The following is a 23439-nucleotide window of genomic DNA, read 5'->3' as shown; positions in this document are numbered from 1 at the left end:
GGGTCTCAGTGCCCCTGCCCCTGACCTCGCTGCATGCATGGTCGTAAGGACATTCCCCCTCTACGGGCCCGGGCGTGGAACACAAGAGTCAGACAGGCACTGGCATGTGGCGTGGACACAGCTTTATTGGAAGACAGATGCTCACTGGCCGGCCAGGGCCTCACAGACCTGGCCGGCCCAGCAGCCGGCTCTGCTCAGTACCCAGTGGGGTCCTGGGGAGGTGAATCCACTGGGGCTCCCTTCCAGCCGGCACCCTCAGCTCCTAAGTCACATGAGGTGGGCAGCTGGCCTGAAGTGCAGGAGCTGTTCCCTCTTGTCTCCCCCCACCCCCCGGCAGGCTCCCCTGTGGTCAGCAAGGGTGCAAGCCCGGGGCCAGCAAAGGTGGGCGTCTCCCCCCAAGGATGCTGGCCGTGGGAGGGAAGTGGGGTACAGATGTGGGGGGCTGAGTTGAGAGTCCTGGGGAGAGGGAGAGGTGGCGAGACAGGGAGGTCAGCTCTTCCACGCCCCTTCAATGGCTACTTCCTGTGGCCCTGGAGGCCATGGACAGCCCCCGGGAGGTCCCTGGAGAGATGCCAGACCCCCAGCACTACCAGCTCAGGGAGGCCCTCGGGGTGGACTGTGGGCCCTGAGCTGGGAGGGACTCTAGGGTGCGAGTCCCAAAGACACCCCTCCGGGTCTCTCTGTGTACACCACAGGGCTAAGGACAGGTGTCGCTGCAGCTTGGAAGGCAGAGGATAGAGGATTTAAAAGAACATTCTCGGTGTCACTGAACACAGTCACTGGCTGAGGGTTTCCTGAGTGTGGCACCACCCAGACCAGCTGGCACGGGGGCTGGGTGTGAAGTCTAAGGCGCTGGCCCTGGCATGGTGTGGGTGTCTGTCCCCAGGGCATGTCCGGACAGAGCTCAGGGGAGGGCCAGCAGCATCCACCACTGGACATGCCCCCTCGCCCCCCAGAATAACACTGGGACAGCATCTGGCCTCGGGTCACCAGGGTAAGAGGGGCGCCTGGTCCCCAGGCTCTCAGAGCTGGGGGAGACCCCGCAAACGTTGGCTCAGAGCTGGCCCTATATCAGAGGCACAAGGTGGCCATGGTGTGACCTTTCCCTGGGAAAACAAGAGGAGCACTGGGGTTCATGGGACCCCTGCCCGACCCCCAAGGCTCCATACAGATGAAGGAGGCCATCAGGGTCACTAAGGCGGCCTCAGGCTGTGCCCCACCCCTCCTGGGCCCGAGGGGGGGCTCCCCCTCACACGCCCACACCTGAGGGGCTCCCAGCAGGGTCAGAAGAGGCTGGGGGCGGCCTCGCTGGGTGCCTCATGCTCCCGGATGTACCGCAGGATGTCCATCTCATCCATGGCCTGGGCCTGTTGCTGCAGTGGCAGCCGCGCTTCTGGCTCTGTGGCCCGCGGGCTTGGTCTGGGTCTGGGAGGAATCGCTGGCTTGCTAGGGAGCACTGGTTTAGGAGCCACTGGTGGCCGGGGCCGGGGCGGGGGCTCAGCGCCCAGCTTCAGAATCTGGTCCAAGTCCTCTTCGACCCTAGGGGAGCGGAGGGAGAAGGCCTGAGCCAGGAGTCGGCACCGCACACTGGCTGTGCGCCCTGCAGGGGGACCTCCCTGGGATAGTCCCCGGGAGGGGCTGAAGGGGCCCTTCCCCAGCGGCCTCCCCTGAGTGACCCTGTGCCCCAGGCACTGGCTCCCTGCCTCCCCCGACTCTGGAAGGAGCCACAGCAGCCTCCAGATATGGGGTTCACAGCATCCCGTCCTCCCTGCAGGAGGGTCTGATGGTGGAGGCAGAGTTCTCCTCTAGACCATACTCAAACAGGAATAAACAGGGGGGTGGGGGGCATTGGGGGTGGGGTCTGCCCACCCCGGGGTATGTCACCAGGCGGAGCCCCCGGGGACACCATCATGGCCTTGATCACGGTGCCCCGACTCAGTGGGTAGGACCTGGCCCCGGGCACAGAATGAGGAAGACAAGCACTGTCCAGGCTGAGGATGCCAGCTGCCAGCTCCCGGTGTGGGGACTCAGTTTCCCAGAGGGAGCCTGAGATTTGGGGATGACCCGAATCCTTGGCTGCCGTGCTGCCTGCGGAGTCCCTCGCAATGCCCAGGGCTTTGCTGCCTGTGGAGCTGGCACCATGGCTCAGTTGGGGGCACCAAGAGGCCAAGGGCCGCCCTGAGCCCGGCAGAGGCCGAATCTGCTCGCTCAGGCTCCAGCCCACAGCACCTTCTTCCTTCCTTCCTTCCTTCTTTCCTTCCTTCCTTCCTTCCTTCCTTCCTTCCTTCCTTCCTTCCTTCCTTCCTCCCTCCCTCCCTCCCTCCCTCCCTTCTTCTTTTTGGGTCACATCCAGTGATGCTCAGGGGTTACTCCTGGCTCTGCACTTAGGAATCACTCCTGGCGGTACTCGGGAGACCATATGGGATGCTGGGAATCGAACCCGGGTCAGCTGCGTGCAAGGCAAACGCCCTGCCCGCTGTGCTATGGCTCCGGCCCAGCACCCCCATTTCTAAGCACCCCGTTTCAGCTGGGACACCTGCACTGTGGCTGGGGACAGGCCCACTCTAGCTCCAGGTTAGACTGGCCACGGTGAGGCCTATGACCCAGGGGCCTGGGCCAGAAGTGGAGGGAAGGAACTCTGCCTCCCGTGAGGCTAGACCTGCAGAGTGTGGCCGCCAGGGCTTCCTGGCCGGAAGGAGCCCCCCACCCAGCAGGGGCAGGCCAGCTCTACTCCCAGATGCCTGTGGGAGAGAAGGGAAGGGGGCTCCTTTCTGCTGCTTCTCAGGGTCCAGGCCTTGGGGAGGGGTCACGCTGGGATGCTTCCGGGCCTCTAGGATGGGGAAGGGGCCGTGGGAGCTGCAGCTGGAGCCACCCAGACACCTGGGCCGGGCGGTCCAGCAAGATGGTGTGTGTGTGTGTGTGTGTGTGTGTGTGTGTGTGTGTGTGTGTGTGTATGTGTATCTGTGTGTGTTTATGTGTGTGTGTGTGTGTGTGTGAGTGGGTGGGTGGGCTGGATATCTGCCTGGGAGGGCAATGCTCTCCACACCCCAGCTCTCTGCTCTGTAGGCATGAATGGGCTCAGAATGCAATATATGGAGAGCTCTCCGCCCCCTCCCCCCCCCGCCACTGTGGACTGCCGGGGTGGGGGGGCACCACGTCCTGAAGACAGCAGAGGCTCCCCGGGGAGGCAGGGCACGCACCTACATCCCAGAGTACCTGTAGGTGGGTGGAGTGGGGTGGAGAGGGGGACCGGCCCCACTTCTGGCTGCCCTACCGTGGGGAGGAAACATCCCCTGCCCATGTGATGAGGACACGGGCCACTCCCCCCCCACCTGGGTGGGGCCTGGCACAACATCCTGTCTGTGCCCCCATCCCAGGAACTGCTCTCCCCGCGACCCCCCCCCCCCCAGGGACACCTGTGGAGGGGACTCTGTCGACCCCAGCCATGCCCCCTTCTGCACTTGGCTGGCACCATCCTGGGGACCCACTAGCAGGACAGTCCGATTTACGCCCTGGCCCGGCCTGGGTTCGTTGCACGGACCCCAGCAGAGATCTCACGGTGCCCTCTTTAGAACAATGATTCTCCCAGAGTGTGTCAGGACGTTCTCTGGGGCCCCCCCAAGCTGGCCTGGGCTGTCGCCCCTTGCCCCCCATCTAGGCTTCCCTTACCCGCCTCTGCCTCCCGGGCTCCCCGCCGCAGGCCCTGCTTTGGAGGGGCAGGAGGCTCAGAGCCCCCCTGACTCCTGCCCATCTCTCTCAGGTCCTTGTGGGGCAGACGGTACCTGAACAGCTCCTCCGAGGTCCCTTTGGGGTCCAGGCGGGATGCAAACCCACCAGTCTCTTGGGCGGCTGGCAGCAGCAAGGGGTCCCCCAGGGGGACGGCCCCGCCAAGGTCCGGATCCTCAAACAGCTTCAGGGCTGCGGAGAAGAGGGCAACAGAGAGGTCACGGGAAGCGCTGGCCCACCCTTAACCGCCAGTGGACACGGTCTGAGAGCACGAAGCTGAACAGAGGCGGGGGAAGACAGGCCAGGAGGAGGGCGGGAGCAGGGTCTTTGGGCACAAGCCTGTCGAGTCCCCACCCCGCTCTGCTGGGCCCACTTCGGTTTCCAGTCCTGGGGCCTCTGAGCTTTGGGGAGGGAACAGCTTCCTCTACTGAGGCTCCCTCCAGAGCATCCGGCCAGATCCTGGGGACTGGACCCCAGGTTTCCAAGGGGGCTGACCAGTGGCCAGGGGCTCTCTCTGGTGGGCTCACACCTGTGGCTGAGTTCAGTCCCTGTTGGGGTGTCCCCAACAGCCTGGGGCGACTTTCCTGGTGTTCCCCAGCCCAGGAGTTGTGTCTAGTTCCCTGTCCTTGTTCACCGGGTGCCGTCATGGAGAAGGCGGGGGGCTGTGTGGGGGGGGTGCGTGTCCCGCGCACAGCTGTGTCATGGGCCCCAGTGGGGCCCGGATGAACAGGTGAGAAAAGAGCAGAGCCAGGCCAGAGGCTACTCGCTCTCATGTGTCCAGCCCTGCCCAGGACCCTCTGCTGGGGTCTACATGGCCACCACTGACCTTTTGCTCCAACAGGAGCTGTTGGACAAGGGGGAGTCTGGCCTCCCATCATGGGGCTCAGGGGGAGTGGGGGTGCACCCCTTCCCCCAATGCCCTGGACACAGAGGTCAGGGAGCCCCGAGATGCCCGTCCCCATCAACCCTGGTCTGACCATCACAGACTGAGCAGGGCCCTTCGGGGGAGGGGGTGATCAGAAACACGCCCCCAGCACAGGGTTGGAGGAACAGGGCACCCATGTCAGAAAACCACCAGCCAGGATGAGGGGAGATGCCCTCCCTGTTGGCCAGTTGGGGCAGGCCCAGGGTGGCCACTGAGGCCAGAGGTCACTGAGCCCCGTGGGAAACGGGGCCTCTACTCACGATCCCTGCTGCGTGCATCCTCAGGGGGTCTCTGGGGGGCGCGCTTCCCCCCAGGGCCAAACAGCTCGTCCTCCGGGTCCTCTTCCTCATCGAAGATGGTGAGTCGGGGCGAGGGTTTGGGCGGGGGCCGGGGCGCTGGCTCGCGGGGCTTCTTGGGCTTCTTGGTGCTGCAGAGTTGCAGGGAAGGGAACGGTCAGGGTCTGCCATGGGAGGCCCCTAGCAGGCGACCCTCCCCGCCCAGCAGACTCCCAGGCTATGAGGTCACAGGTCAGGGACCTGCTCACCTTCTGGCCTCCCAGGGGGTGAGGGGTCCCCTCCCCAGGGCCAGGGCAGAGGGGAGCAGCCTACCTCAAAGGCCTCTTCTCTTGAGCAGAGAAACAGCACCCGTCAGGGAGACAGGAGCTAAGACCGCCTCTTTCAGGCAGCCCCTCCGGATTCCGCCTCACCTGGCTGTCACCGCCAGAGGGTCTCTTTTGAGGCACCTTCACTCTCTGGCCTGCCCTGGGTCTACACTTCAGGGGGCTGGGTGGGGGTGGCGGGGGTGGGCTGAGGAGGAGGCTGGGTTCCCCCTTGTCCAAGGGGAACATTCCCAGAGCTGCTGTGGTGATGCACTCAGCCCCAGAGAAAAAGAAATGGGCCTGGCCCAGGGTTACTAAGGCAACGCAGTTCAGTGATGGGAGATGCCCGAATGAGTCATCTCACAGCCCCTGCACACAACAGGACTTCTGCTTTTTACCGGAGCTTGCATTTCCGGAGTGCCAGGACTTTCTGACTGGCGGGCAGTTCCATGGGCCTGAGGTCACCTTCTGAGCTCATGTGAACAAACTATGTAGCTAAATGGTGCCCAGAAGCTGGTCCCAGCCTGAACCACGGGACAGGAGAGGCTGCAGCAGATGAAAATAGAGGCTGGGCAGCTCTGGGTGCAGGAGGGCAGGACCCGCAGTCTGGACGCAGACACGGGCAGGAAAGGGGGAGCTGCAGGCCCCAGCTGAGAAGCAGAAGCGAAGAAGGCCAGTAGCGTATTTGCAGGAAGTCTGGGCACCGACATCCCTCTGAGTTCAGGGCCAAAGTCCCTGCAGGATTCTGGGCAGTTCCTTGGCCAGAGGAGCCAACGGCGGTTCAGGGAGGCTGAGGGTCTATGCAGCCTGGGATGGGAGATGGAGGGAGCCCTAGAACGAGGGTAGTCAGGCTCCTGGGCTTCTGCTCTTGCCCCTCAAGATGCCCAGGAGCAGGAAGGAAAGAGGCGACCAGGATGCAGAGACTTGGTCCTGGTTTCTCTGGGAGGTGACGATTCACCTCGAAGGTAGAGCCAAGAGAAGAGGCCACGAGGCCCCACTGTGTGTCCCCACCTGGGTGTGCGCCGGCTGGGCTCCCTGGCTCCCGGCGCAGTGCCTGCTCACCGGCCTCCTCCAGGCCCTGGGAATAAGGGCTGAAACCCTGTCCACAGTAGTGCTTCCCAGAAACTTCAGCCACCCCGTGCATGGATGGATAGATCAGTGGATGGATGGGTTGATAAATGAATGGATGGATGGGTGGGTGGAGAGAAGAATGAATGGATGAAGGGTGGAGAGATGAATGAATGGATTGGAGGGTGGAGAGATGAATGAATGGATGGGTGGGAGAATGTATGGATGGATGGGTAGATGAATGGATGGATGAAATAATGGGTAGGAAGGTGGATGGATAGGTGGATGGATGAATGTATGGATGAGTGGGTGGGTGGGTGCGTGGATGGATGGAATGATGGGTACATGGATGAATGGATGGATGAGTGGATGGGTGAGTGGATGGATGGATGGATGGATGAATAGATGGATGGATAAGTGGATGGGTGGGTGGGTCGGTGGGTGGATGGAAGGAACAATGGGTGGATTGACAGATGAGTGGATGGGTGGATGAATGAATGGGTAGGTGGATGGATAGGAAGAGGGAAAAGAAGAAAGAGGTTCCCAGCACCAGTCTGAGAGGGGTCCATTCAGAAAGCCCCTCATCCTCATTCCCTCTCCAGAGTTCTCTCAGTCACCCTGGCAGAAACACCCTCCTTGGCTCCAGTGCTCACACAACCCTGCGCTCATGAAGCACCTCCCGCAAACAGCAGCCACGCTGGGTGAGGGGCAGAGAGAACCAGGACCCACCCCTGTCCCCACAGCCCACACGTGACCCTGCAGCAGTGAGTCCTGAGAGCTGGGAGCACCGGAAAAGGAGCCAGTATGGTCCCAAGGCTCCCCAGAGAATACAACTGAGAGGTGGGCACTGACCTTGGGGGTGAGGAGGGCAAGGGTGGAATAGAGTCTCTGGCAGAGGAAACAAGAGACCCTCATTCTGTGACTCAGGTGTGAGGGGGACCCTGGGAGACTCTGAGTGACGAGGACCCCTTGAGCAGGGGCAGAGCTGAGAGGGGGAACTGGGCCACCGATGGACGCTGGGGTTTGAGGAGAAATAATCAGGGCCAGGCTGGATGGCTTTGGAACGGGGGAAGGGGACCTGTGTGACGGAGAAGGGTGTCGGGGAGTCCCTATGAAGGTGCAAGTGCTCAAGAATGAGCTCCCCCAGTGGCCCCGAGGGACGCAGACCTGCAGTACGCAGAGCATGGTCAGGCACTGCCTGCCTCGGTTTCCTTCCCCGCTTCTCAGCTCATGAAATTAGGGCCGGGGGCTGAGCCTGGCCCCCTCCCTGCTTCCGTCTCCTCCCCCAGCACCACCGTGGCCATCTGCAGGACATGTCACCAGCCTGAGCACGGGCGGGAGACGAAGCCCTTGGAGGGCAGTGACGAGGGGACCCTCTTGCTCCTACCCCCAACATGGGCCCATATGTTCAGACACTTGTCACTGGGCACAGGCCGAGCAACGGGGCGGGAGGGACAGGTTCTCCGAGGTGGTCGGCACCTCGGTGGATAGGGCAGGCGCGGGCAGGCACGTTCCTGCAGCCCGCCTGGGTGTGCACAGACAGACGCCAGCCTCCCCGCTGCGTGCGCCTGACAGGAGACAGATGTCCGGGCGGGCCACACTCTGCCAGTGGGCGCGGCGCGTGGGAGAGGAGGGGCAGACAGGGCGGCTTCACGACACGTCGGAGCCAGGGGAACCTCGTCCCCACCAGGTACCCGGGCCACGGGGCCAGATCAAGGACCTGAGCATCCTGGAGCCTCAGAAGCATCACCTCAATAGAAACCAGTGGAATCTTCTGGAAGCTGGGGACACAGGTGGTATGCGTCACCGAGAGGCTCCTGCAAAGCCAGGGCGATGCTCAGCCCAGTGCTGAGCCCTGTCTTCTCAACCGCCCGCCTGCCACAGCGCCTGCAGTTTCCAACCAATCATCAATTCTGCTTTGTTTTGCCAGCTAGAGACGTTTTCAGCATTCCACAACGGGAGAACTGAGGGAATTCCTTTCAGGACAAGGCTGCCTGTGGTCCATCAGGTTGTGGGGGGTGGGGGGTGGCAGTCATGGTGGGCAGATGGGGGAGCCATGGGGTGCTATGGGTAGGCTTGGTAAAAAGAGCCCCGTGGCCGGGATGGAGCGATAGCACAGCAGGGAGGGCGTTACCTCGCTTTATCCAGGTTTGATTCCCGGCATCCCATATGGTCCCCTGAGCACCGCCAGGAGCGATTTCCTGTGTGCAGAGCCGGGAGCACTCTCTGAGCATCACCGGGCGTGGCCCCAGCACAGAACAAAATTAAAATGAAAAAGATGAAGCAAAGAGCTCCAAGGCAAGGCAACAGGTTGAAGGTGTGTGTGTGTGTGTATGGTGGGGGGCAGACCTGAGGAAGTTGGGGGTATGGGCTGGCCCATTCCCCTTACACCGGAGTGGGGGTGCAAGGGAACTTGGGCCTGGAGTTTCCCTTAAGGGGTGCAGGGAAGAGGACCTGGAGGTGCATCCAGCCGCCTTGAAGCAGAACTTGCTCTCTGGCCCTCACCATTCAGGATGGGCCTGGCCAAGTGGCTTCAGTTGGAACCCCAGGGGCCCCGGGGGGACACACAGCATTGCTCTGGCCTCTCAATCCCACCCAGGCTGCGAGTCTCAGGCCCCTGGGAGGGACCAGGACCTCCAGGATATCCACCCTGCTCATCCTCTACACGGTGTAAATGCTGTTCAGCACCCACGGTTACCATGGCACCCACACCCACCCTGGAACCCACAGCCACCACAGGATCCACACCCATCACGGCACTCATTGTCACTTCGGCAAAGCCTTCCTTTGCCAGGGCACAGCCTGGCACCTGCAGAAGCTTCCAAACTCAGTGACCCCAGCAGCCGGCACCCGGGAGAACGTCCCCCCAAAGCCAGGCCGGGCAGGGCGGCTCTCGGCCTCTGCTCCAGCTTGGAAGAGGGGGCCCAACTGGTCTGTGAGATCTGGAAAGACCCAGCCTAGGGCTGAACCCCAAAAATCGGCCACCAAACCCGGCTGAGCCACCAATCTGGCCACATCTGTAAGTATCCGGGCAGAAACGCTTCTTCTTCCAACTGCCTTCTCCATCTCTGCACACAAACCAGCAGGACAGACAACTAGAAACCAGAAACCTTTGCAGCGCCCAGCTGGGCTCTAACGCCCCCTCCCCCCCTCCTCTTCCTCCCAGCAGAAGTTGAACCTGCAAGAACTGTGTGCCCAGGCTCGGGAGGGTGCTGGGGGGCAGAGTTGCCGGCCCGCGGGCTGGGCGCGCACAGACGCCCCCTCACTGCGTGCTCACGGGGTAGTCATAAGTCTTGCTCCTAATAAGAACCAGGTTGAAAAGACAAAGAAAAGCCGGGCAAGCCGCTCGGCTGCTTTGTGCCCAGGCGACCACACGCGCTGCAGGCCGGGCCGCGGAGCAACAGCGGCCCCCAGCGGCCGAGATCGGAAGTGCATGAGCCCGGAGCCGTCATGGAGAGGAGAGGAAAGCCGAGTGGAGAGAGGCGGTGCCTCGGGGCATGGCACGGGCAGGGAGTCCTTGGAGGGTCCCCGAACCGCGGGCAGTAGAGCAGGTGAGCAGTGCCCACCCCTCGTACCCCAGGCAGCACACTTGGGCGAGGATCCTGGTTTTCTCAGACAAGAGGGGCTCCCTGGGAAGGGCACACCTACCGCATGATGCCCAGTGGGTCCAACAGCTCCTCCTCTTCCTCCTCCTCCTCCTGCTCCTGGGCCTTCCCTGCAAGGCTGCTGCCGGGGAGGTCGTCCCCATCCACGGGGTCCCGCTGCTGGAAGAAGTCCAAGGCCTCCGCGTCCTCCCCGGCCTGGCCGTCTGCATCCAGCACGGGGCCATCCCTGGTGCTGGGGTCCACAGCACCTGGAGCTCTGGTGCCTGTGCAGGGAGATGGGCGAGGAACTGAGGAATCTGGTTTGGCAGCAGCGGGTCCAAGCAGGAGCTTCCGGGTGACTCAGAGGCTCAGAGCCTTTGGGCTCTCGGGGGTGCCTGTCCTGTGTTGCCTGTGCCAGAAGCACCAGCCAGTGTCCCAGACACAGGTGAGTCGGCCAACCCAGCCACTGGCTCTGGGGGCTGAGTAACTGGCTGCAAGAGACCGGAAGAGTCTGGAAGAGTCCAGAAGTGTCCGGAAGAATCCAGAAAGCTCCAGAAGCTTCCTGGCTTCAAGTGCAAGTAGCAAGAGGGAAGGCAAGTCTCCAGAAGCTTCCATGTCAGCCTGCCCTCGTTCACATGCAGCCAGCAGCAGGCTGAGACTAGAATCCTGTTCTGTCCCCCCAAGGCCCAAGGGTTTGGCCTCCCCTCTCTCCAAAACATGCAGCACGGCCGTGGTCTGTCTGAGGGGGACCTGCCAGCACACCCCTGTGCACATGGTTGAAAGTGGCCACTCTGGGAAAGTCCACCTGCAGGGAAAGAGCTGGACGCTCCGGCGGGTGGAGCAGGGGGGCACGTGCCGATTTGGGGCACAGCCTGTGTGCCGTGTCACTCACTGCAACAGGCAGATCCAAGCCACGAGGGCCAGACAGCGTTGGGTGACATGTTTAAAATAGATGAATGAGGGGCTGGAGCGATAGCATAGCGGGGAGGGCATTTGCCTTGCATGTGGCCGACCCAGGTTCAATTCCCAGCATCCCAGATAGTCCCCCGAGCACCGCCAGGAGTGATTCCTGACTGCTGAGACAGGAGTAGCCCCTGAACATCGCCGGGTGTGACCCAAAAAGAAAAAATAATAAAATAAAATAGATGAATGTGAAAACAAAAGCGCCTGTTCCTTCAATCTCAGGCACTAAACATTATTCCATGAGCATTTTTATCATGGATTCATTTAAATATTGCACCCCCCCCCCGCCCGCTGGTACTGCCATGTTACACATGAGGAAACTGAGGCACAGAGAGATGAGGGAAGTCACAACAGCCTCTCTGGCCTTCCCGCTGACAGGGCTGGAGCCCTCATCCCAGTCCACACAGGAGAGGGTCATCCGACAGGAACTGAGCAGGCAGCGGCGTCCAGGGCCAGGTGGGGCCGTGCAGAAGGAGGTGAGAGGCTGCCCCCACCCAGCGCACCACACCCGGGCCTTCCTTCTAGTCCCTGATCCTCACGGGAAACCTACTAGTCTCTACTGTCACTTAGCTGCTGGAGAAACGCCCTTCTGTCTGGCCCAGTGAGACTCTCCCCAGGAGAGCGGGAAAAGGACTCAGAGTGGGGTCTGCAGTTTTGAGGGTCCCCCGGGCCCAGTGTCTGAGCTCAGCGGGGTGCCACGTCAGCACCCCCAGCTCCATGCACACACGGGCCCCCACGTGACCTGGGTCAGGCCTTGTGCCTCACACCCACCTGGCAGCCAGGCCCCTGCCCCGCCTCGGGGCAACTGACCCGAGATGGCTGGATGCTGTGGACATGGGCCGGGCCTGGATTCAAAGGTCTCAGGGGGGTTAGTGGGGAAACTAGATGCAATCAACACAGGCTGTGCCTCGGTTGGGGGTCCAGGCTGAGGTGAGGCCTTCTCAAGGGGCTGGCACCAGGCTGGCTATGGGCAGAGTTTTGGTGATGGCAACCCCTGGCCTGGCCTAGCCTTGAGGCAGAGGGGCAGGAGGATGGTGTGTGTGTATTTGGCGGTGAGAGGGGGGCGTGGGGGTGTTTACGTGACCCCAGCGGTCGGTCAGGAGGGGTGCGGGTGGAGTCCGGGCAGGGCAATGAAGGTCCAGGGTGAGGCCCAGACTCCCCTGGCAGTCCAGAGGCCTGGCCCAAGGAGGGCGCCCACTACTGGCCATTCTCCTCAGCAGCCACCCACCTTGGTGGGAGTGGGGGGGTAGGGTGTGGGCATTCATAGACGGCAGAGTAGGGGAGGCAGAGTAGGGGAAGGCCCAGATACTGGAGACCTGTCTCTCAGCCCCGGCCACGGAGCACAGAAGGGACCAGGCCCCAGCGAGCCTTGGACTGAACTGTAACTGGCTGGGGCAGGGAGGCCTCAGGGAGCAGAGGGGAGGGGAGGGGAAGGAAGGAAAGCAGAGGGGAGCAGACAGGAGCAGAGGGGAGTAGAGGGGAGTGGAGGGGAACAGAGGGGAGTGGAGGGGAGCAGAGGGGAGGGGAACAGAAGGAAGGGGAGGGGAGCAGAGGGAAGTGGAGGGAAGCAGAGAGGAGGGGAGCAGAGGGGAGGGGAGGGGAGCAGAGGGGAGGGGAGGGGAGCAGAGGGGAGGGGAGGGGAGCAGAGGGGAGGGGAGGGGAACAGAGGGGAGCAGAGGGGAGTGGAGGGGAGGGGAGGGGAAGCAGAGGGGAGTGGAGGGAAGCAGAGAGGAGGGGAGCAGAGGGGAGGGGAGGGGAACAGAGGGGAGCAGAGGGGAGTGGAGGGGAGGGGAGGGGAAGCAGAGGGGAGTGGAGGGAATCAGAGAGGAGGGGAGCAGAGGGGAGGGGAGGGGAGCAGAGGGGAGGGGAGGGGAACAGAGGGGAGCAGAGGGGAGGGGAGGGGAAGCAGAGGGGAGTGGAGAAGAGTAGAGGGGAGGGGAGCAGAGGGGAGCAGAGGGGAGGGGAGGGGAGCGGAGGGGAGGGGAGAGGAACTGAGGGGAGGGGAGTAGAGCAGAGGGGAGGGGAGCAGGGGGGAGAGGAGGGGAACAAAGGGGAGGGGAGGGGAGGGGAGGGGAGCAGAGGGGAGTGGAGAGGAGTAGAGGGGAGCAGAGGGGAGGGGAAGGGAGCAGAGGGGAGCAGAGGGGAGCGGAGGGGAGGGGAGGGGAACAGAGAGGCGTGGAGAGGAACTGAGGGGAGGGGAGTGGAGCAGAGGGGAGGGGAGCAGGGGGGAGAGGAGGGGAACAAAGGGGAGGGGAGGGGAGCAGAGGGGAGTGGAGAGGAGTAGAGGGGAGGGGAGCAGAGAGGAGGGGAGGGGAGCGGAGGGGAGGGGAGCAGAGGGGAGGGGAGCAGGGGGGAGAGGAGGGGAACAAAGGGGAGGGGAGGGGAGCAGAGGGGAGTGGAGAGGAGTAGAGGGGAGGGGAGCAGAGGGGAGGGGAGGGGAGCAGAGGGGAGCGGAGGGGAGCGGAGGGGAGGGGAGGGGAGCAGAGGGGAGCAGAGGGGAGTGGAGGGGAGGGGAGGGGAAGCAGAGGGGAGTGGAGGGAAGCAGAGAGGAGGGGAGCAGAGGGGAGGGGAGGGGAACAGAGGGGAGGGGAGGGGAACAGAGGGGAGCAGAGGGGAGTGGAGGGGAGGGGAGGGGAAGCAGAGGGGAGTGGAGGGAATCAGAGAGGAGGGGAGCAGAGGGGAGGGGAGGGGAGCAGAGGGGAGGGGAGGGGAACAGAGGGGAGCAGAGGGGAGGGGAGGGGAAGCAGAGGGGAGTGGAGAAGAGTAGAGGGGAGGGGAGCAGAGGGGAGCAGAGGGGAGGGGAGGGGAGCGGAGGGGAGGGGAGAGGAACTGAGGGGAGGGGAGTAGAGCAGAGGGGAGGGGAGCAGGGGGGAGAGGAGGGGAACAAAGGGGAGGGGAGGGGAGGGGAGGGGAGCAGAGGGGAGTGGAGAGGAGTAGAGGGGAGCAGAGGGGAGGGGAAGGGAGCAGAGGGGAGCAGAGGGGAGCGGAGGGGAGGGGAGGGGAACAGAGAGGCGTGGAGAGGAACTGAGGGGAGGGGAGTGGAGCAGAGGGGAGGGGAGCAGGGGGGAGAGGAGGGGAACAAAGGGGAGGGGAGGGGAGCAGAGGGGAGTGGAGAGGAGTAGAGGGGAGGGGAGCAGAGAGGAGGGGAGGGGAGCGGAGGGGAGGGGAGCAGAGGGGAGGGGAGCAGGGGGGAGAGGAGGGGAACAAAGGGGAGGGGAGGGGAGCAGAGGGGAGTGGAGAGGAGTAGAGGGGAGGGGAGCAGAGGGGAGGGGAGGGGAGCAGAGGGGAGCGGAGGGGAGGGGAGGGGAGCAGAGGGGAGCGGAGGGGAGGGGAGGGGAGTGGAGCAGAGGGGAGGGGAGCAGGGGGGAGAGGAGGGGAACAAAGGGGAGGGGAGGGGAGCAGAGGGGAGCAGAGGGGAGAGGGGAGCAGAGGGGAGCAGAGGGGAGGGGAGGGGAGCAGAGGGGAGGGGAGGGGAGCGGAGGGGAGGGGAGGGGAGCAGAGGGGAACAGAGGGGAGGGGAGGGGAGCAGAGGGGAGCAGAGGGGAGGGGAGCTGAAGGGAGGGGAGGGGAGTAGAGGGGCTGGAGGGAGCAGAGGGGAGGGGAGGGAAGGGGCCCAGAGGTGGGTGGGGGGCAGGGGAAGCAGGGGGACCATGGCACCCGGTACCTAGGAACTCCCAGCAGCTCGGGGCTGCTGGCCAGCTGGGCGTCCCTGGCGACGCAGCCCAGGATGTCGTGGAACACGGCCCTCCTTTCCCGGATGGTCCGACTCGCCCACGAACAGCACCTTGCGGGGCAGCGCGGGCAGGCTGGCGCCCGGGTAGCGGCTGCTCAGTCTCTGGTACAGGTCCTCGATCTCGCTGTACTTTTTGGAGACCTGGAAGGAGAGGCGAGATCTCCCGAGCGTGGGGTGGGGAGGGTGCCGCCCTCTCTGGGCAGACCGCTGGGCATTCCTGCAGGGGTGGCCTGCTCCCTGCCCTGGGCATGGGGGACGCTGCCGCCGTGGAGGATTCTGGGAGCCCTGACACAGGCCCCCTGGCCACTGTTTCCCTTCTGGGCCTTCAGTGCCCGAGGGGACTGTTAGGTCACTTTCCTCAGCCTGAGCTTCTAGACCATTCCCCCGTGAACAGGCAGCATCCCTGGGGGCTGGGGGTGCCCATCGGGGGCTCGGGAAGTGGTTTCTCTGCTGGGCCAGGCCTGCAGCTGTCAGCTCGTGGGAAGGGAAGGGTTAATTCTTGAGGACAGCCGGGAGGACCAGGGACCAGGGCCAGCAGGTGTGGGCGGGCGCCCCTCTGCTGGCCAGAGCCACAGACCCACCAGACCTGGGGTTCAGGAGTCAGCTAGGGGGTCTTTTAATCAAGGGTCCTGTCCCACCCAGGGACACACATTCCTCTGTACTCCAAAGCAAGGTGTTTTTTTTGTTGTTGTTTGTTTGCTTTCTGGGTCACACCGAGCAATACGCAGAGGTTACTCCCTGGTTCATGAATTACTCCTGGAATGCACAGGGTTACTCCTGGCTTTGCACTCAGGAATTACTCCTGGCAGTGCTCAGGGGACCATATGGGATGCTGGGGGGCTGGCCCTGGGCATGATAGACAGTCACGTGTGCCTGTGTGTCTGTGTGTCGGCTGCGTGCCTGTGTGTCGGCTGCGTGCAAGGCAAACGCCCTCCCGGAACCCAAGTCGGCTGCGTGCAAGGCAAACGCCCTCCCCGCTGTGCTATCACTCCAGCCCCCAAAGCAAGTGTTTATCGGTAACAAGAGGACCCGGTCTTAGATGGCGGAAGTGAGGACCCCTGGGGTCCCCCCCATGCAACACAGACTTCACCACCACAGCCCAGGGGGTGTCTGTGTGTGTGGGGGGGGTCTGCACCATCTGCCGTGGGGGTGTGTGATCAGACACCCCTCCCAGAGACTGGCATGGAAATCTACATTCCTACAGGATCACAGATGTGTCCCAACAGGCCCTCCAGGGAGGGTTCTGAGCCAGCTGTACCCCCTGGTCTCAAGGACACCACGCACATTCTCAGGCCAGTGGGTCTGAGTCACACCTGCACGTGTGAGCCCACGGCTGCCTTCCACCAGCTCAAGGGTCACAGGTCTAGGAGTCAAGGGCCTGGTGGCATGCACCCTCACAGACCGACAGGGCAGGCGGCCAGGGGATCCCCCAGGACCCTCCAAAGGTGGCTGTCTGTCATGCCCAGGGCCAGCCCCCCAACAGCCCATTTTCTATTCCTGGCGGTCAAAGGCTGGAGCCAGTTGGGGGACCCAGGCTGTGCACCGCTGCACCTGGTGTGCGTCTCACAGCGACTCCAGGAAAACAACCCGCCCTTGGTTTGTTGGAGCCAGCCCTGGGCAGTGCTCAGGGCTTAGCTCCTGGTTCGGTGCTCAGGGATCACTCCTGACGGGGCTTGGGGGACCACAGGGGTGCAGTGCAAGGCAAATGCCTGAATGTGGTACTGTGGCTCTCGCCCGCCATCACTCTCTAAGCGGCCCCCTCAGACCCAGGGGAGGGGGCTTGCACCGCTGCTCCCAAATGCTGGTGGCCTTGAGAGGGGCACAGAGACTCAGGAGGGCTGTGCCCCTGTTCCCGAGACTGCGGGTTGGGTCTGGGGTCTGGGGTCTGGGGTCTGGACCCTTCTGGCAGGAGTGAGGACCCCCGGGGTCCCCTGTGCAGCACAGACATCACCACCACAGCCCAGGGAGTGTCCGTGGGGGGGGGTCTTTAGGGGCAGGGACTTGTGTCTCTCACACACACAAATATACACACACACATGCACACACATAGGCACACATACATTCCCATACACACACAGACACACATACAAACACATAGATACACATACACCGCCCCACACATATAGACACACACAGACACACATACATACACACAGACACACACAGACACACACATACACACTGGCATACATACACTCCCACACACACACACACAGACACACATACAAACACACAGACACACATACACACATACATACACACATAGACACACATACACCCCCCCCACACATATAGACACACATACACACATACATACAGACAGACACACATACACACATACACACACAGACAAACATACATACATACACACATAGACACACATACACCCCCACCCCCACACACATATAGACACACATACACACATACATACACACACAGACACACATACACACACATAGACACACATACACCGCCACCCTCCACACACAAACACCTACACCGACCCCTACTCACCCCCACCCTACACCCCCACACTCCCTTCCCCATACCCTCCCCCCACACCCACACATACACATCGCCCCCCCACCCTTCCCATCCCCCCACTTTGGTTCTCGGTCCTCTGTTCCTGCACTGTCGCTGTCCTTGTGCACAGCTGGCCCAGGGGCTCCTCCTCGGCCATGCACCTCTAGGCTTGAGCAGCATCCCCAAGCCATCCCTGCAAACCTGCCTCTGTGGCTGGCCCCTGTCCCAGCTCCAATCCCTGGGGAGGCAGGGGACAGCGGGCGCAGTCACATTCCCTGGTTCCCCTCTCGCTGCACCCTGGGCCCTGCTCAGGAAACAGCAGGGCTGGAGCACAGGGAGTCTGGCTCTCCTCCCGCCAGCCAGCGACCAGCCTCCTCCTCGCCTGCCCTCTCTGCCCTCCCACCTACCCCAGCCTGAAAGTGGGACCAGGCCACTCCCCCATTTCAATTCCTCTTCAACTCAGGGAGTTTCCTGTGCACCCAGAGAAACTCCGGACTGCCCTGCCTCCCGTCTGGCCCCTCCCGCTTCATCCAGGGGGATATCGAGGGCCTGGTTCCCCACATGGCACCCCCATTTCTGCCACTGTGCTCCCTTCCTGCCTGGGACACTTTTTTTTTCTGTTCTCTTTTGAGCCACACCCAGCGATGTACAGGGGTTACTCCTGGCTCAGGCACTCAGGAATTACTCGTGGCGGTGCTCGGGAGACCATATGGGATGCTGGGAATTGAACCTGGGCTGGCCGCATGCAAGGCAAACGCCCTATCCACCGTGCTATTACTCCAGCGCCCCCCCCCCTTTTTTTTTTGCTGCCTGGGACACTCTTATCACCTCTTCCAAGAAGACCTCCAGGACCATTTTCCATGCATAGGTGAGGGGCCCCTTCTCTACTTTCCCAAAGCCCCCTGTGTGCCCATCGGCCCTTCTCTGTCTCTCTAGAACTTGGTCGCCTCCCCCCCCCCCCCCCACCCGGCTGTGAGCCTCTGACCATGTGTGTCCACCTGCCCTCCCTCCCCACCCCCCAGCTTCACGCCCACCCCCCAGGCCGCAGCCACCAGCTGTGTCCAGCCCCTCCAATACTGCCCCCCTCCCCCCCAGCTCACCAGGAACTGGACGACGTCGTCGGGCCTGTGCTTGGCCGACTTGAACGCGGCCAGCCGGGTGACCACCAGGACCTGGTACTCCACGTGGCCCGACATCATGTCCCCGCGCACCTCCTGGTGCTGGGGCACGGACAGGTCGAGGCCAGTGTGGCTGTTCCGGACCTGCCTGCAAGGGAAGGGGACACTGTGGTCAGCAGGCTTCTGGGAGGTAGCGCGGGACAGTGGTACTGCTCGGTGGCCACTTGCATAGTCCCCCCCCTCCCACGCCACACACACACACACACACAAATGCACACACACAAACACACACACACAAATACACACGCACACACACATGCATGCACAAGCCCTGTTCCCCAGGGCCCAGGACTGCAGATCAGTCCCCAGTGGTGCAGAGCTCCTGCCGGACACAGGACACTGTGGTCACTGCATCCCAGGGCAGGACGGGCCCAGGCTGAGGGGTACTGCAAGGGGTGTGGCAGAAAACCTCCCGGGCCCTCAGAAAAGGGCTGAAAAGGCAGATTCAGGCTGGCTGGTGAGAAGCACCGCTTCACGCTTCACCTTAGTGCGAATCCTGAGCCAATCCTCCCCCATGGGGCGCACCTCTGCCTCAGAGACAGAGCCAGCGAGGGGACAGCGGGCAGGGTGCAACCCCCAGCACCACATACGCGCCCTCTACCCCGAAACACCATCAGGACTGATGCCTGAGGCAGGGTAAGCCCCAAGATCACAGAGCCTCAAGTTCAGGCTCTGGGGTTCAGCTTCCCTCCTTCCCCAGCTGTCTGCCTGACACTGTCACTACAGCTCTCCCCCTGACACCATCATCCCAGCTGTCGACCTTACACCATCACTACAGCTCTCTGCCTGACACCATCACCCAACTGTCTGCCTGACACGATCACTACAGCTGTCCGCCTGACACCATCACCCCAGCTGTCCGCCTGACGCCATCACTACAGTTGTCTACATGCGGGCAACCAGGTGCTCCGCCAACTTCCCCCACTTAGACCGGACACCCTCAGATCCTCTGAAATACCAGGAAACCCAGAGCCCAGCTTGCAACCCTCAGGCAGAGTCCAGTGTCCACCACTCTCCCTGGAGGCCACCAAGAGCTCTTCCGGGGCTGTGTGGGAGCCCCGAAGGGGTCTCTTGCTGGGCCCTGTTCACGACAGCCAAGGAAGCTTCGTGAAACCCAGGCACATGTGCCAGGCCTGAGGGGGGGTCAGGAAGACTGTCAAGGCACTTCCCAGCCCCCCCACAAACAGCTCTGCACTGAGTCTGGGTCGACTCCATCCACACCCACTCCATTCTCCCCCCTCCCCCCACTCCATCCCCCTCCACACCTCCTCCATCCCCCACTCCACCCCCCTCCACCCCCACCCCCTCCATCCCCCCTCCACCCCCCACTCCATAACCCTTTCTCCTCCACCCCCCATTTCATCCCCCCTCCACTCCTGCTCCATCCCTCCTCCACCCCCTTCTCCATCCCCCCTCCACCCCCCACTCCATCCCCCTCCACCCCGCTCCATCCCCCCTCCACCCCCTACTCCATCCCCACTCCCTCCCCCCACCCCCTCCCCTCACTCCATCCTCTCTCTCCAGTCTTCCTAGTCCAGTCCCCTCCGTCCCCCACTGCATCCCCCAACCCCATCCCTCCTATTGTGGCTGGGGCATGGGCTCCCCACCGGCCTCATTCTCAAGACTCCTCATCTCCCTCCCTCATCCCGCCCCTCAGGACACCGTGGGGACATCCACGCCTCCTTCAGAGAGCACCCCCAGAGCACCCCCAGACATGGCCCCGAAAGCAGCCCCCTCATGAAGCTACTTTCTGCTGCCATTTCCTTCGCCACTGACCATCCTGGGCAGATGGAAAGTTTCCCTCGACTTACTGTCCTCGGTCCCCCTAAAACTGTCCCCCCACCCTCATGCCACTGTGGAAATCCCAAAACCTGAGGAGTTAGGTCAGGACCACAGAAAATGGGGGGACACAGGCGGTGACGAGGGGGGCAGGTTGGCTGGCCCAATGGCTTGGTGGCCAGGAGGCGGGCATTGCTAGGGCGTGTCTGGGTAAGTGGGGGTGTCTGAGGAGGTAGGGGGCACATGAGGGTGTCTGGGGAGTGGGAGTGGTTGGGAAGGGGGTGGCGGGGGTGGGGGATTCTGGACTTGACCCTCACACAGGCTCCTTGCCACAGCTGGTGGTTGGCAGGACCAGGAGGGAGTCTAGCACCCCCTGACTGAGTAAGCCGGGTTGGGTGGGGCAGGGATGGAGCCCCAGTCCCCCATCTGTCTGGAGGGGCCAAGAGGGGTCACCAGCTGCCCGGCTCAGACCTGGCCCCTCTTGGGCCTCCTGACTGCAGGAGAGGAAACAGGCTCCGGCAGGGCAGAGGCGAGGCCTCGGGCAGCAGCAGGTTGGGAGGCTGCGTGGTCAGCGCGGCCCACTGACCCGGGGCGCACGCGGGCGGCTGGCACGGAGCCACGAGGCAAAGAGGCCCGCAGGTGCCCCCAGGACTTCGGGGACCGCCCAGGGGGGTGGCATCAGCTGCACCGAACCACTTCACAGGGATAAAAAGGGGAGGGGATGGCGGGGCGGGGAGTCCAAGCCGAGCGCGTCCCCTCGGGGTGGGGGGGGGCACACGCTTCTCTAACACCCTGCGCCTCCTCCTCGGACCCTCCCCACCCCGCCCCGAGGGGCCTGGCCCCGAGCCCCCTCCTGGAGCCGCGACCCCCCTCGTCTCTCCTCCACCGCGGGGGCGTCGGAGCGGCCAGGACAACTGAACTTTGGACCCCCGCGGGTCCAGGCGCGGTGGTGTCTCTCCTGCAGGGCGCGGCGACAGTGGCAGGTGGGATGGGTCCCCCCAGCGCGGATCCCGGGGAGCGCTGGCACGCAGGGAGCGGGTAAAAGCGGCCCCTATCCCCCCCATAAAACTGGATTTCCACCCGGAGGAAACGATCGGGGCGGGGCAATGGAGAGGGGCACCCCCGTGGGAACCCACCGGGCCTGGGGGAGCTCCCCCCCACGGCTCCCCTGTCCCAGGACGCCCATCTCTCGGGCAGGGAGCTGGAGGGGGCGAGCCCCGAGCTCGGGGGAGGAGGAGGAGGAGGAAGGCGCCCCGAGATCATAGCGCGCGCGCCCCAACCCCACCCCCAACCCCCGGACTCCCCGTGGACGCGGCGACGGCGCGCGGGGGCGCCCAGGTGGGGCTCACCTGGAGGTGACGAGCACCGCGGGGGACTGCATGACTGCCGGAGCTCGGGGAGGGGCGCGCGGTCACGGGACCCGCGGGCGCCGGCGTCACCGTGTCTCCGCCCCGCGCGCACGGCCCGCCCGGGTCCGTCCCGGGTCCGCCCTCTAGTGGCCACCGGCCTCGGCCTGGAAGCGACTTTGGACCCGGAGGCCTCGGTGGAGCGAGCGCTGGGCGGGGGTTGGAGGGTGGGGTCGGGGAGGTAGGGATGGGGGAAACTGATCCATCACCCCCGGGACGTCCTGCCGCCCCCGCGTTCCGCTCCCGGGTCGGCCGTGCGCCCGCGCGCTCTTGGCGCCCAGTTGTGTCCGCGTTAGAAGCGCCCGGAGTGGCCAGGCTTAGAGGGGCGAGGATGTGGACCCCCGTCCCCCATCCAAGCTCCGCATCCTTCCTGTTAGAGACGTTCCTTTAAACAGGTCGTTTGGACATTTGTTGAAACGGGAAGATTACTCAAATTGGGGGGGATTGACGGGCAAGATTGGGGGAGACAGAAGAGTCACAACTCCCCCAACCCACCTGGCCCAGGGAGTTGATAGCCGAAGGGGAGACCGCTGTAGCACTGTAGCACTGCACTGTAACATCTCCACTGTGACACTTGTTACTGTGTTTGGCATATTGAATATCTCACTGGTAGCTTGCCAGGCTTTGCCATGCAGGCGAGATATTCTGGGAAGCTTGCTGGGCTCTCTAAGAGGGACGGAGGAATCGAACCCAGCTCGGCCAGACCAGCGCGTGCAAGGCAAACGCCCTACTGCTGTGCTATGGCTCTAGCCCATAGGCCGCCAATTCGGGCATGGGCTGGGGGAGGGGTCTAGCGGGATTTTAGCTGCCGAAGTGGAGGGGACGAGCTTGATCAGATATCAGAGGGGGTGGGGCAGCCCTCTGGGAACTGCTTCTGGGGGAGGGGGCACTGCAGCACGGTGAAGGCTTTGTGCCGGGACAGGCTGGCCGGGGTCTAGGTTTGGTCAAGGACGCAATCTTTGTCACCCCCAGAGCCTCCCTCTCCCCACTGCTTCTGAACTCTGCAGAACCCCCTCTCTAGCGGTGCCCCCTGGCTCCCCCCAAACACCCCCCCCCACACACTGGCCATGACCTTCCACTCTGTGGAAGAGAAGGCGAGGCTTCTGCAGACCGACCAGCCCCTCACCTCCAGGCAATTCCCACCTGGCTGGACCGGGCCCAGCGCCTCTCAGGATGGTGGAGTCGCTCTGTCTCAGCTGTTCCCACCTCGGGCCTGGCCTTCCTTTCTGTCCTTCTCTTATTCCTACTGACCAGGCAGGCCTGTGTGTGTCCACTTCATGGCCTGGGAGCACCGCAGCCTCATGCACTCAAAAACCCCACTCCTGCTGCTGCTGGCTTGGCCTGGCCTGTCCCCCCACCCCCCACGCACCACTCAGTCCTTCCTGCTCACTCCCTGGGTCCCCGCCACCTCCTGGGAGTCAGAGGAGTGGATGGTTCTGTGCAGCTGAGAACGGGGTGTGGGGGAGGAGGAAGTTGTCCTGGGGGGGGGGGGGGCAGGGCACTGGACTAAGGTAGGGTCATCTCCCAATTGCCCCAGGCTGCAGCCAAAGAGGTGGTTCAGTGGGCCAAGCACGTCCTGATCCCCGACACCACATGTGGTCCCCAGAGCGCTGCAAGGCAGAAGTGACGCCCCCAGTGTAGAGCTGGTGTAGCCCCCTCCAGCACCACTGGGTGTGGCCCCCAACCTGAAGTGGCTCATTCAGGCACAAACATGAGTTGCAGTCAGGAGAAGAGAGACTAAGGGTGTGAGGGCACTTGAACACGCCAGCACACAAGTCTCTCTCTGGGACTTCTCTCGCAGGTACCTAAGTCTCTCTAAGTGAGGCTTTCTGCAGGGGAGTCTTTGTCAGTACATTTGAAATAAACTCACTCACACCAGGGCTGACATCAGCACTGCTCAGTGTGGGGTAAGGATGCTTGCGGGCTTGGGGAGGAGGAGGAGGAGAGGTGAGTGTA

General features: G+C 63.2%; 1 protein-coding gene across 1 annotated transcript; it reads right to left on the bottom strand.

Annotated features, from left to right (window-relative positions):
• Positions 1-329: 329 nt before the first annotated feature.
• HS1BP3 (HCLS1 binding protein 3) lies at positions 330-21525 on the bottom strand. Its single transcript, XM_056127847.1, is given in 9 exon segments — positions 330-1539; positions 3783-3918; positions 4912-5078; positions 9966-10185; positions 10361-10367; positions 14537-14623; positions 14625-14738; positions 18221-18386; positions 21427-21525. Coding segments are annotated over 9 exon segments (1185 nt in total). The 5' UTR covers positions 21459-21525; the 3' UTR covers positions 330-1283.
• Between the last annotated feature and the right edge of the window lie 1914 nt (positions 21526-23439).

This window comes from Sorex fumeus, unplaced genomic scaffold (genome assembly GCF_029834395.1).
Source record: "Sorex fumeus unplaced genomic scaffold, SorFum_2.1 ptg000006l, whole genome shotgun sequence".
NCBI classification, from domain to species: Eukaryota; Metazoa; Chordata; class Mammalia; order Eulipotyphla; family Soricidae; genus Sorex; species Sorex fumeus.
This window is presented reverse-complemented; position numbering and strand designations above follow the sequence as displayed.